General features: G+C 44.5%; 1 protein-coding gene across 6 annotated transcripts in view; it reads right to left on the bottom strand.

Moving 5' to 3' along the window:
- Positions 1-12,644, bottom strand: part of SRC (SRC proto-oncogene, non-receptor tyrosine kinase) — a 50,609-nt gene that overhangs the window by 19,208 nt on the left and 18,757 nt on the right. For 2 of the 6 annotated variants that reach the window (XM_074347255.1, XM_074347254.1), the window contains 4 exons: positions 11,475-11,543; positions 11,293-11,353; positions 1,087-1,254; positions 359-615 (listed from right to left, as the gene is read on the bottom strand). In XM_074347255.1, coding sequence (XP_074203356.1) covers positions 359-608 — 250 coding nt within the window. In that variant the 5' untranslated portion in view covers positions 609-615; positions 1,087-1,254; positions 11,293-11,353; positions 11,475-11,543. Of the gene's footprint in view, positions 1-358; positions 616-1,086; positions 1,255-11,278; positions 11,354-11,474; positions 11,544-12,644 lie in introns of all 6 variants that reach the window. The other 4 variants (XM_074347259.1, XM_074347257.1, XM_074347258.1 and 1 more) reach the window with 3 other exon arrangements.

Genomic DNA, 12,644 nt, shown 5'->3' with positions numbered 1-12,644 from the left:
AGCAAAAAGCAAAGCCTCAGACCTGGTCCCCGTGTCACCCTGAGAACCCCCGGTTCTCTGGACCTCAGTTGCCCCCTACAGTCCTTTATATCCTAGGCCCCTTTACACTTTACATCAGATTCATCCCTCGAGGCCATGGAGTGTACTCTCCAGTTTATGAAGCCTCCAGGAAACTCCCAACAGTCCCCAAGGCCAAGGAACCCACAGATTCCTCCTTCAGTGACAGAAAGAAACAGCAGTCCAGAGAGGGGGTATCACTGCCCTAGGGCACACAGCCCTCCAGGCACGGCAGCCCAGGACCGACCAGGAGAGGGGCCAGGGCCACCCACACGGCACCCACACTCCCAGGCCCACTGACCAGCCAGGGGCCCCGCCCTCTGCGGGGAGGTGACTGTGTCCGAGGAGTTGAAGCCTCCAAACAGCTTGGGCTCGGCGGCCGCAGGCGCAAAGGCCGTGTTGGGGCCGCGGTGGCCATCAGCAGAGGCCGGCTTGCTGGGGGTCTGTGAGGTGGGGAAGGCACCCCCGCCACCGCTGTGGGTGTTCTCGGCAGGCTCCAGGCTGCGGCGCCGCTGGCTGGCATCCTTGGGCTTGCTCTTGTTGCTGCCCATGGTCCTGCTGGGGATGAGAGAGGACTCTGGGGTGAAGGACTCTGGGAGCAGGCAGGGCTGCCCAGGCTAACATCCACCCATTCTACAGATGGGGAAACAGGCCCAAAGAGGAGTACTAGCCCCATTAGGTTAAGTTAGTCTTTCACAACCTCAAGCTTCTTCACCTGTAAAATGGGAATAATGATGGCACCCCTTAACACGTTGATCGCCCACTGTGGATCAAGTGCCCCTGAGGAAACACAACTGTTACCCAAATTTGGGTGACGTGGCGATCAACACAAGGGCTTCCTTGGTACAGGGTGAAGCACAGAAGAAAGCCTCATAAGCAGAAGCCCTAATCTTCCCCACTTTCCCCTGCTTCCCACGTCCCCATCCACAGGTCCCGGCTCCCAATGAGCCTGGCCAGGGTCTTCTTAACCATCATGGCCACCTCTCCCCGTTCCCTCATCTTGGCAGCCCTGACAGGTCATCATCTCACCTGGTGGAAGACAGGGGCTATCCCAGAGGACCTGGGAAGCAGCCTGAGGCCTCAGCACGAACACCAGGTATGGAGTCAGGGGTCTTGGACTAGAGACCCTGCTCCACCTCTCCCCGCTGTGTGACCGTAGACAAGTCACTTCCCCTCTCTGGGCCTCAGCGTCCTCATCTGCAAAGCAAGGATAAAGCAGACTTCTCAGGGGTGTTGGGAGGGTATGATTAGAAAGAGAAATTGCCGTGGCTCTGATTCTTCGGTCACGATTTTTCGGGCTCTGACTCCGGCAGGCCTGATGTTAAGCTCTTCTCAGACCTGAAATATCGTTCGTTCTTCCCAAAGCAAGATCAAGAGTGAGGCTGGGTACGGCATGGCAGTTAAAAGTGGGCTCTGAAGCCAGGCTCCCCAGATTCAGATCCCGAATCTGTCCCTAATTGGCTGTGTGAACCTCAGGCAAGTGATTTAAGTTCTCTGTGTGCCCCGTTTCTTCATCTGGAAATGATGAGGTCATTGTGATAACTGAAGGAGGCAAGGCAGAGTGCTGAGAACATAGTAGGTCACTCTGCCACATCAGCTATTACTGACATTGTGTGATACTGGCCACACCGGCATGGTGAGTTCTAATTATTCTCTGGGGGATGCTGCAGGCCCTGGAATCAGTCCAGAACTTCCTCTGAGAACCTGTGAATGCGGAAAAGTCCCCGTGACCAGTGGGGGCCTCAGGCAAGACTGTCTGCTCTGAGTGCCAAGTCCAGCTCTGTAACACCCCCTCTCTGTGTGAACCTTAGCGAGTCCTTGTAACCCTCTGGGTCTCAGGCTGCCCATATGCACAATGGGGACCACCTGATTCAGAGAAAGTGGGGCTGGGAAGGCCCTGGGAGACCTACTCAAAGGATCACCAGGGCTTCCTGAGGGACATGCCAACAGGCCTGGGAAGGCCAGTTTCTATGGCAACCCAATCCCTTGGGGTCATGGTGCCCTGGTTTGGTGTTCACAGCACCAACTGCACAGCAAGCCCTCTGCTAGTCACCAAAGCAGGGCACAGAGATGAACTGGCCAGGTCCTGCCTCAAAGGGTGCATGCTTTAACAGGGAATTTATTTGCAGGACTCTGAGAGGAAGTAAAAATTATAAAAAACACATTAAAAATTTAAATGCTAATGAAGAACTAAGAGCCCAAACTTTCTTTAGAATGAAGTAAATGATGGAGAGTGAGCCACCTGTCACTGGAGGTAATCAAGGGCAGAAGAGCAGGTACTTGGTTAATGTACCATGGAGGGAGAGGGAGAGCTGGGGCTTGGACCTTGAAGGCCCTTCCAGCACCAAGAGGATGCATATGCCCTCCTGAGAAGGGGCAAGGAAAAAAAGGCAGCTCCTGGCCCTTCAGCTCTTACACTAAACAAGAAGACCACTCCCCACTGGGGCATTCAGAAAAAGCAGAAGAGGGCCTTCAAGACCAGGCTAAAGTGGCCCGGGGCCTCTGATTGCACTGTTTGTTGGTTTGTGGGGTTTGGATTTTTGTTTGGGGATTTTTTCTGGGTTTGGGGGAAGTTTTGTCCTTGTGGTTGGGTTCTGATTATATAAGTACCACATATTTGTGGAGAGTCAGGTGGGTCCAATTTAAGAGCCAGAGTCCTGCAGCAGACTACCTGTGTTTGAATCCCAGCCCTACAAGCCCATCGTGGGACCCTGTGCCTCAGTTTCCTCCTCTGTCAATTGAGAATAACAGTACCCACGTCATAGGGCTGCTGGGAGAATCCATGAGGACGTACATGAACCATGCTTGGGACATGCTTGGGACAGTGCAGCACACTGTTAACCCTGCCTCCAAGTCCCTGGGCATGGAGGTGCATTGCCTTCCAGCATCATATGAACGCAGGGCTGTAAACTGGGATCCATCTAGTAGATGTAAGCTCCTGTGACAGTAAGCTACCTGAAGGCAGAACCAGGTCAGCTCCATCTCCATATCCCTACTAGGTGCTCTAAAATACTTGCAAAACAGACAAAAGACTAAATGAGCATAGACACATGATTTGCCTCCTGCTTTGTTCCTGCAATGCTACATTGTAGAGACCAAATATCATTCTGCGATATTTAGATACTCCCAGAGCCTGGACCTTGCACTGGGGCCTGCTCTAAGCACTTTGCAAATATTGATTCACCAAATCCTCATGATAATCTAGCAGGTAGATACTAATAGTGTTTCTATTTCACTGATGAGGAAGCAAAGGCACAGAAAGGTTGAGGCATGTGCCTGAGGTCACACAGTGAGAGTGAGAATGAAAAGAAGTGGAGACAGGAAACCACACTGGGCAGGCGGGAATCAGCGGCTCGGCTGCTCACGGGTCCAGGGGAGGAACTCGTGGGCCCCATCTCCTGCCCCCTCTCTCACATGGAACAGCCAGATGCCCTTGACAGATGGGGCGTGAGTGGATAAGGCTGCCTAGCCCCGTTCCTAGAGAAAGCCCAAGATTTCAAGCTTCGACAAAGCAGGGTGTGCTCGAGGAGGGACAGCACATAGAGGGCGGGGTGTAGTCTCTGCAGGGCTGCCGCCAAGCTCTGTAACCTTGGGAGAGACAGCCCTCCCGGGCCTTGGTCTTCTTTCTTGAGACAGGACCCTTCTCAAGGCCCAAACGCCACGTCACCATGATCTGCCTGTTGGAGAAGGGCCAGCGCCCTACATCTCTTCCGCCACTGGCACATTCTGAGCAGAGATAGCTCCTTGGGGTCCAAGAGGAAGTGGTGGGGGTTCTGGACTGCGGGTGTCTGAGGTTCCCAGAGGAAGGTGGCCCCTTTCCTCTGGGCAGCTGCTCCCGACCACAGGCTCCGGACAGAGGGCCTGCGCCATCCGTACTGTGAGAGGTGGCGAGATGCCCACAGCACTCCCTCACCAGTGCCCCCAGTGCTTTGCGCTCAGGGCGTCCCAAACTGACTTGGCATCTCCCCCTAAGGCTGCCCCCCATCCCATGTCGCTGTCTCAGGGCTGGTTCTCCCATTCTCCCTACCACCTCGTCCTCATATGCATCCCTCTCCCGACCCTCTCTCCACTCCCTCACGCCCGCCCCTGTCATCCTGGCCTGGGACAGCAGTGGTGGCCCCTCCAGGGCGCCCTCCTCCGGCCACCAGAGGCATCTCTGTAATCCGCACAAACAGATGGGGTCTCCTCCACTCAACACTGTCCATGGAAAACCGGAAACGTGTTTATCAGAGGGAGCTGGACAAATAAATGACGGTCCGTTCATGGAGCAGTCAGCTGTGCAGCTGATTAAACAAAATGGGAGCTCAGCGTGGCCGGAGAAGATGCTCTCCACAAATTGTTAAATGAAAAGAGGAAGATGGCAGTGTAGACTGTCCTCTGGGCCACTCGGAGCCTCAGTTTCCTCACCTGGAAATGCAGCAGTAGTGCCACCTGCATCAGAGGGTTGGTGGGAGGATTAAATAGACGCACACATAACAGGCTTAGCGTGGGGCCTGGCATGTAGGACACATGAACTACCATTATTTCCATAAAGAAAATTAGCCTGTGCATGTGTACGTGTGCATCTGCAGACGTGTACACACATGTGCTGTAGAGGTTTACAGAAACTTCTGGAAAGAGCAAATTCTTCACAATATTTCATCTAAAAAGTGTGGAAGAGGGAAAGGAAAATCCCTTCTTCACATGTTGTATCACTTGACATTTGGAAATTACTTTGTCATGATTTCTTTTTCCGGGGAGACTTTAAAAAGCGGCCCTGTGGAGCTGGGGCTGTGGCCCTCCCCCATGGGCCCTCTCCGGGGAGGGCACCGCACTCTCTCGCCTCCTGGCCTTTGCAGAGGCTGGGCCCCTCCTCCAGGCTCACAGATGCTCACAACATCCAGAAGAATCCAGAAAAGACTATTATTCAGTCCAGACATACCCACTCCTTCCTTCCTGACATGGAAGAACATCACCTCCACCTCTTCTAAGGGTGGAGAGGAGGCCAGGAGCTTAGGAGTTGAGAGTGAGGACTCCAGTCAGACCTGGGTTCAAATCCTGGTTCCACTACTTACTAGCTAAATCTTCTTGGGCAAATCATTTCAAATCTCAGTTTCCTTATCTTTAAAATGGGGGTCATTATAAACCTAAAATCTGAGAGTTAAGTAAGAGAGTCCTTGTGCCAGGCAGAGAGTAAGTGCTGGATAAACAGCACTCACTGCTGTTTGTTTGCTGATGTTAATACCGGTACAGGTGACAGAGGGAAAATGCAGGAGGAAGACAGAGGAGGTAGCTGGGCCTTGAACGTCAAGCACAGAACTGAACTTTGAATGCAGCTGATACTCAACTGTCCTGACAGCGCTGCAAAGTAGGGACTATAGCTGCACCTACTTTACAGATGGGACCAAAGTTCAGAGAAGCCAGAACCTTGCCTGAGGCCACACAGCAAACAAGTGCAGCAAGTTGGGACGCTTGAGGTTCAGAAAGGTGCAGTCAGAAGGCACTTGTGGTGCGCTGTCCACTGTGCTGATGCCCCCACTGCTCCAAGCACCTCGACCACTCCACCATCCCCACCTCCCTAACACAGAGGCAACACAGGTCAGAGGCCAACCTCTAACATCACCATATGTATCTCTGGACCCTCCAGGAAAGAATAAGCATCATGGAAGGCCTGGAGCCAGAATGCCAGGTTCAGATGTCAGCTTGCCACTTCCTAGTCAAGTAGCCATTAGGGAGCCTCAGTTTACCCCTTATCAAAAATGGGAATCCACGTAATTGCTCCTATGTAATTGGGCTTGACAAGAAAACATGAGGTATTATTTATAAAGTGTCTGGCACACAGGAAGTGCTCTATAAATATTAGCTATTATTATTACTGTGGAAGGCCTCTTTTCAGATCCCTGCTCTCTTTTCTAACCACTTTTACAATTAAGCAAAGGCTTCCAAAATTCCATCTATGTGCCAATCCCTGTGCATGGCCCTGGAGAGATTGTCTGGTAGAGCTGACTGGAGCCACAGCCTACAAAAGCCACTTCACAGGGAAATGAGTGCAAAATAAAAAAGCATGTCTACTAGTTAACCTTGCTCTAAGATGCTTGCCAGTGCAATGAAAAAGAAATGAAAGGAATAAAATGGACTAAAAAAGAAGAGTATCATTATTTGCTGATGTAATCAATGTAGATGCGAGAAATCCAAGAGAATCTGCTATAAAACTATTAAACAAAAAGTGAATTAAGTAAAGTGGAAGGAAATGAAATGTTAAATCAATAATGTATATACCAACAGCAATCAGGAACTAAAATGGAAGAAAGCGTAGCATTACAAAAATATCAATTCTGCCTAAATAAATCTAAAAATTGAATGTGATCCCAATAAAAAAACCCAGCAGGATTTTTTTTAACTAGGCAAGTCAATTTTTAAGTTTGTAAGTAAATGTATAATAGCTAGGAAGTTCCTAAAAAGAAGAGTAATGAAGCCCAACTGGATAATAAGATTTATAATAAAGTCACAGAAATTAAAACTGTGTGATACACGAATCAATGGAGCAGAATAGAAGAAGGTCCAAAAATTATCCCCAAACATGTGGGAATTTAATATATTATGAAAGTGGCATTATACCAGTGAGAAAAACGTAGACTAGTTTGGGACCAATAATCTGCCATCAAGAAACAAAGCTGGATCTTGATCTCATTCCACATGCCTATACATTCCAGGTCAGTCATAATTAAACCACACAAAAATGAAATCATAAAGCTCTAAAAAGGGGAGGGAGAATAAGTTTTCTAATCTCAGAACGGGAAAAGTGTTTCTAAACATGACAAAAAAAAAATCTAAAAATCATTTTCAAAATAATAAATCAATCTACATAAAAATCTGAAATGTCTGCATGGCTCGATAAATATCATAAGCTCAAAAGGCAACCCACAAGCTAGGAAAAATATCTATAACTCATATATATATAAAATTAGTATATAATGAGTGCCCATAAAATAAGAAAAATAACCACAAATGAAAAGGCACTTAAACGTATGAGGTGATGCCCAATCTCACTTAGAAGATAAATCAAATTAAAACTACACAAGCCACCCAGCAACAGTGGAATATACATTCTTCTCAAGTACACAAGGAATATCCTCCAGGATAGACCATATGCGAAGCCATAAAACAAGCCTCAATAAAGAAATCATACAAAGTGTGTTTCTGACCACACTGGAATGAATTAAGAAATCATAACAGAAAGAAATTTGGGAAATTACAAATATGTGAAAATTAATACACTCCTCCATAACCAATGAGTCAAAGAAGAAACCACCAAAAAAAGTAGAAAATACTTTGAGATGAATGAAAATGAAGGCACAACATGTCAAAATATACAGGATGCAGTAAAGTAGAACTTAAAGGGAAATTTATAGCTGTAAATGTCTGTGTTAAAAAAAGATCTCAAATCAATAACCTAAACTTCCACCTTAAGACACTAGCAAAGAGAGAAAGAGACAAAGAAAGAAAGAAAGAAAGAAAGAAAGAAAGAGAAAGAAAGAAAGAAAGAAAGAAAGAAAGAAAGAAAGAAAGAAAGAAAGAAAGAAAGAAAGAAAGAAAAGAAAAAGAAAGAAAGAGCAAACTAACCCTAAAGCACATAAAAGGAAGGAAATAAACATTATAGCAGAAATTAATGAAATAGAAAGTAAAAAGTGGAGAAAATCAACAAAACCAAAAGTTTGTTCTTTGAAAAGATCAATAAAATTAACAAACCTTTAGCTCGACCAAACAAGAAAAAAAGAGAGAAGACTCAAATTATTCAGTCAGGAATGAAAGAGAGGACAATACTATGAACTTTACAGAAATAAAGCAGATTTTAAGGAAATGCTATGAACAACGCTATGCCAACAAATTAGATGGATGAAATGGACAAATTCCTAGAAAAACACGAACTATTGAAACTAAGAAGAAATTAAAAAATTCAATAAAGCTAAAACAAGTAAAGAGATTGAATTAGTAATTTCAAAACTTCTCACAAAGGAAAACTCAGACCCAAATGGCTTCACTGGTGAATTCCATCAAACATTTAAAGAATTAATACCAATTCTTCACTAGGGAACACTTCCCAGCTCATTCTATGAAGCCAGTATTACCCCAACACCAAAGCCAGACAAAGACATCATATGAAACTACAGACCATTATCTCTTATGAATATAAGATGTAAAAATATTCAACAAAATATTAGCAAACTGGATCCAGCAACATGTAAAAAGAATTATACATCATGACCAAGAGAGATTTACCCCAAGAATACAAGATGAGTTTAATCTCTGAAAATCAATCCATGTAATATACCATATCAATAAAGTAAAAAAAACCACATAATAATCTTAATAGATGCAGAAAAATTATGTAGCAAAATCCAACACCCTTTCATGATAAAAACACCCGACAAACTAGGAATAGAAGGGAATTTCTTCAACGTGATAAAGGGCTTTCTATGAAAAACCCATATCTAACACCATACTTAATGATGAAAGACTGAATGCCTTCCCCCTAAGATCAGGAGCAAGACAAGGATGTCCACTGTCACCACTGTACTGGAGGTTCCAACCAGGGCAATAAAGGAAGAAGATGAAATAAAAGGCATCCAGATTGGAAATGAAGAAATAAAGTTATCTCTATTTGTAGATGACATAATCTTGAATATAAAAATTCCTAAGGATTTCACTTAAAAATTATGAGAACTAATAAGCAAGTTCAGCAAGTTGCAAGGTATAAGATTAACATATAAAAATAAATTGTATTTCTATACACTATCAATAAACAATCCAAAGATAAAATTAAGAAAATAAGCCATAATATAAAAAGAAGACTTAGGAATAAGATTAACAAAAGAAGTACAAAACATACTCTGAAAACTACAAAAATTGTTGAAAGAAATTAAAGAACTAAATAAATGGAAAGATATCCCACGTGCATGGATTGGAAGACTACGCATTGTTAAGATGGCAACAGTCCCCAAATTGATCTATAGATTCAGCACAATCCCTAACAAAAGCCCAGCTAGCTTCTTTGCAAAAATTGACAAACTGATTCTAAAATTCAAATGGACAGTCAAGGAACCCAGAATAGCCAAAACAATCTTGAAAAAGAAAAACAAAGTTTAAGGACTTACACTTCTCAATCTCAAAACTTGCTGCAAAGCTCTGGTAATCAAGACAGTGTGGTACTGGTAAGAGGACAGACTTATAAATCAATGGGATAAAATTGAGGGTCCAGAAATAAACTCAAATTTACAGTCAACTGACTTTTGACAAGGGTGCCAATATAATTCAATGCAGGAACAGGAACAACTGGGTATACACGTGCAAAAGAAGGAAGCAGGGCACCTTCCTCAAATCCTACACAAAAATTAACTCAAAATGGATCACAAGCCTAAATATACAAGGTAAAACTAAAAAAACTTACAAGAAAATACAGACATAAATAAATTTGGTGACCTCAGATCACAATGGTTTCTTAGACATGACACCTACAGCATGAGTAACAAAAGAAAAAATAGACAAACTGGACTTCATCAAAATTAAAAACTTCTGTGTGCCAAAGGTCACCATCAAGAAAGTAAAAGAATATACCAAACGGGAGGAAATATTTGCAAACCATATATTGGATAAGGGACTTGTATCTAGAATATATAAAGAACTCTTACAACTCAACTTTAAACCCAACTTTAAAATGGGCAAAGGATTTGAACAGATACTTCTCCAAAGAATATATACAAATGGTCTAAAACTGCATGAAAAGATGCTCAACATCATTAGTCATCAAGAAGATGCAAATCAAAACCACAACAAGATACCACTTCACATGCACTAGTATGGTTGTAATTAAAAAGACAGACAACAATAAGCTGTTGGCAAGGATGTGGAGATATTGGAAACTTCATACATTGCTAGTGGGAATGTGAAATGGTGTAGCTGTTTTGGAAAACAGTCTGGCAGTTCCTCAAAGGGTAAACATAGACTTACCATATGATCTACAAGTCTCACTCCCAGGTATATACCCGAGAAAAAAGAAAACATAAAGACTTGACCATGAATGTTCACAGCAGCATTATTCACAATAGCCAAAAAGTGAAAACCATATGTCCATCAGCTGATGAATGGATAAATAACTCATTGTATATCCATATAATGGAATATTATTTGGCAATAAAAAAGGAATGAAGTACTGATACGTGGCTACAACATGAATGAACCTTGAGAATTTGCTAAGTGAAAGAAGCCAGACACAAAAGACCACATAGTGTATGATTCTATTCATATGAAAGGTCCAGGAAAAGCAAACCTATAGAAACATACAGTAGATTAGCTGTTGCTTGAGGCTGGGGGAGGAAGAGTTGAGGGGAAGAGGGACTAATGAAAATGTTCTAAAATTGATTGTGCTGATGGTTGAACAACTCTGTGACTAGACTAAAAATCATGAATTTGTACACTTTCAATAGCTGAATTGCATGGTATGTGAATTATATCTCAATACAGCTGTGATACTGAAAAAACAAAATGCTACACTGGAGGCCAATGTTCATCTATTAGATTGGCAGATCCCCAAATTCTAGAGCAACCTCGGGGAGGGGAGAACCAGAGGCTGTGATGCAAAGGTACATCAGTGCTACCTGCATGAAGGATAATGTGGCCAAATCTATCAAAATTACAAGCACATGCATTCTCCAGCCCTGCAATTTGGGATTAATCCTTCACACATGAACACTAAGCATACGATGGAAGACACACATCGCAGAATGGTCTGTAATAAGCAAAAGGCTGGAAACAACCAACGTATTCTTCATTAATTAAATTAAGCATGGTCTCCATCCACACAATGAATACTATGCAACCATGACAAAGAAAGAAATAGCACAAAATGATCTCCAAGGTACACTGCCAAGAGCAAACAGTCAGGTGTAGAACAGAGTATGTCATGCACGACCATTTGGTTTTTTTAAAAAAACTTTTCAGAGGGGAGGGTATAGCTCAGTGGGAATGTGTGCTTAGCATGCACAAGGTCCTGGGTTCAATCCCCAGTACCTCCATTAAGAAATAAGCAAGCAAACCTGATTACCTCCTCCCAAAACAAACCAAAACAGTGCAAAAAAAAAAAAAAAAATCAACTATACTTCATTAAAAAAATTAAATAAATAATATTTTTTTAAAAAGAAAAAGAAATTGACCCAAATGAGTTTAATATATATATATAACATACATGCTTATCTGTACCTGAACTCCCTGGAAGGACACACCACGAACTCCTCCGCGTGGCTGCCTCTGGCCAGGAGACCTGGGTACAAGAGAGGCTTACTTTTCTCTGACTTCTTTTGTACTGTTTGAATTATTTTTTTACCATGTATGTTAATGCTTTTTCTTCCTTTTTAAGGAAAAAAAAAAAAAAACAGGCTTACCTGGTTTCAGATCCTGGCGCTCTCTCTCATAGCTGGGCAAGTCACTTCACTTCTCTGAACCTCTGGATTCTGCAAAGGGAGGGATAATAATAGTATTTACCTTGCAAGATTGTTGTAAAGGATTAAATAAGACAATGCACCACAGCACATACACCACACCACGTGCACCACACGGCACGCACAGTGCTCCCCAACGTGTCTGGCTCCTAGTAGTAGGTGTGTAGTCCATGTTAGTTATTAGTATGTTACTGTGCACACCAGGTGGATTGTAATAGGTACCACCAGAGAGCCTCAGATCAAGTGTTCAGAGCATCATCAACCCCCTCCAACTGGGAGAAACTGGGAAAGTCTTGGGAGAGGCAGCCTTTGAGAAGGGCATTCACTCAATGATGCATTCACCGGCTTCTTCAACAAAGTCTAGCTGAGCACTGACTATACACCGGACACTACGGTGGGAAAGACAGACAGGCCAAGTAGCTGGACCGGCCAAGGGAGGAATTACAGAGAGGGCAGGGACAACGAGGGGCTGGGGTGGAGTCTCACCCAGGTCCAAGTGCTCATAGAGCAGACCAGGAAGAGGAGGTTCAGAGAGGGAGGGGAGCTGCCTAAGATCACACAGCACCTTCTCAACTTCTGGAAATAGCTTCTCCCTGCTGCGCCCTCCCCATGTCCCATAGGCCTGGAGAAGACAAAGTCCTGGAGAAGACAAAGTCCACAGGGGCCCATCCCAATGTGCACTCATCAGAAGGTGGATACTGATGCTGTTTAAACTGAAGGCCCCACAAAGGGGAGGGACAACTGGTTCTCAGATGACAACAGCTTCTGTTTGATGGGTAAAGAGACTCCTGTGTGCCCGGCACCATGCTGCAAGGTGCACTACCTCCACGACCCCAGGTGAACTCTCTGCAGCCCTAGGTGGTCAGCCCCATTTTGCAGATGAGGAAACTGAGGCACAGAAAGGTCAAGTTACTTGCCTAAGAGCATACAGCTTAGATAAGAGACAGCATCAGCAGACAGGCTCGGGCTGTCTGGGCTCCATAGCCTCGTGTCCCAGAGCCCATCCCCCAAGGGAGCCTCCGCCAGGGCAGATAGCAGCAATTGCACCCCCTCGCAAAACGGCCCTCGGTGGGAGCTGTTCTCAGCCAGTCCAAGAATGTGTCCTGATAACAG

The sequence above is a fragment of the Camelus bactrianus genome, chromosome 19 (genome assembly GCF_048773025.1).
Source record: "Camelus bactrianus isolate YW-2024 breed Bactrian camel chromosome 19, ASM4877302v1, whole genome shotgun sequence".
In the NCBI taxonomy this organism is placed as follows: Eukaryota; Metazoa; Chordata; class Mammalia; order Artiodactyla; family Camelidae; genus Camelus; species Camelus bactrianus.
The sequence above is the reverse complement of the archived record's forward strand: the minus strand, read 5'-3'. Positions and strand labels throughout refer to the sequence as shown.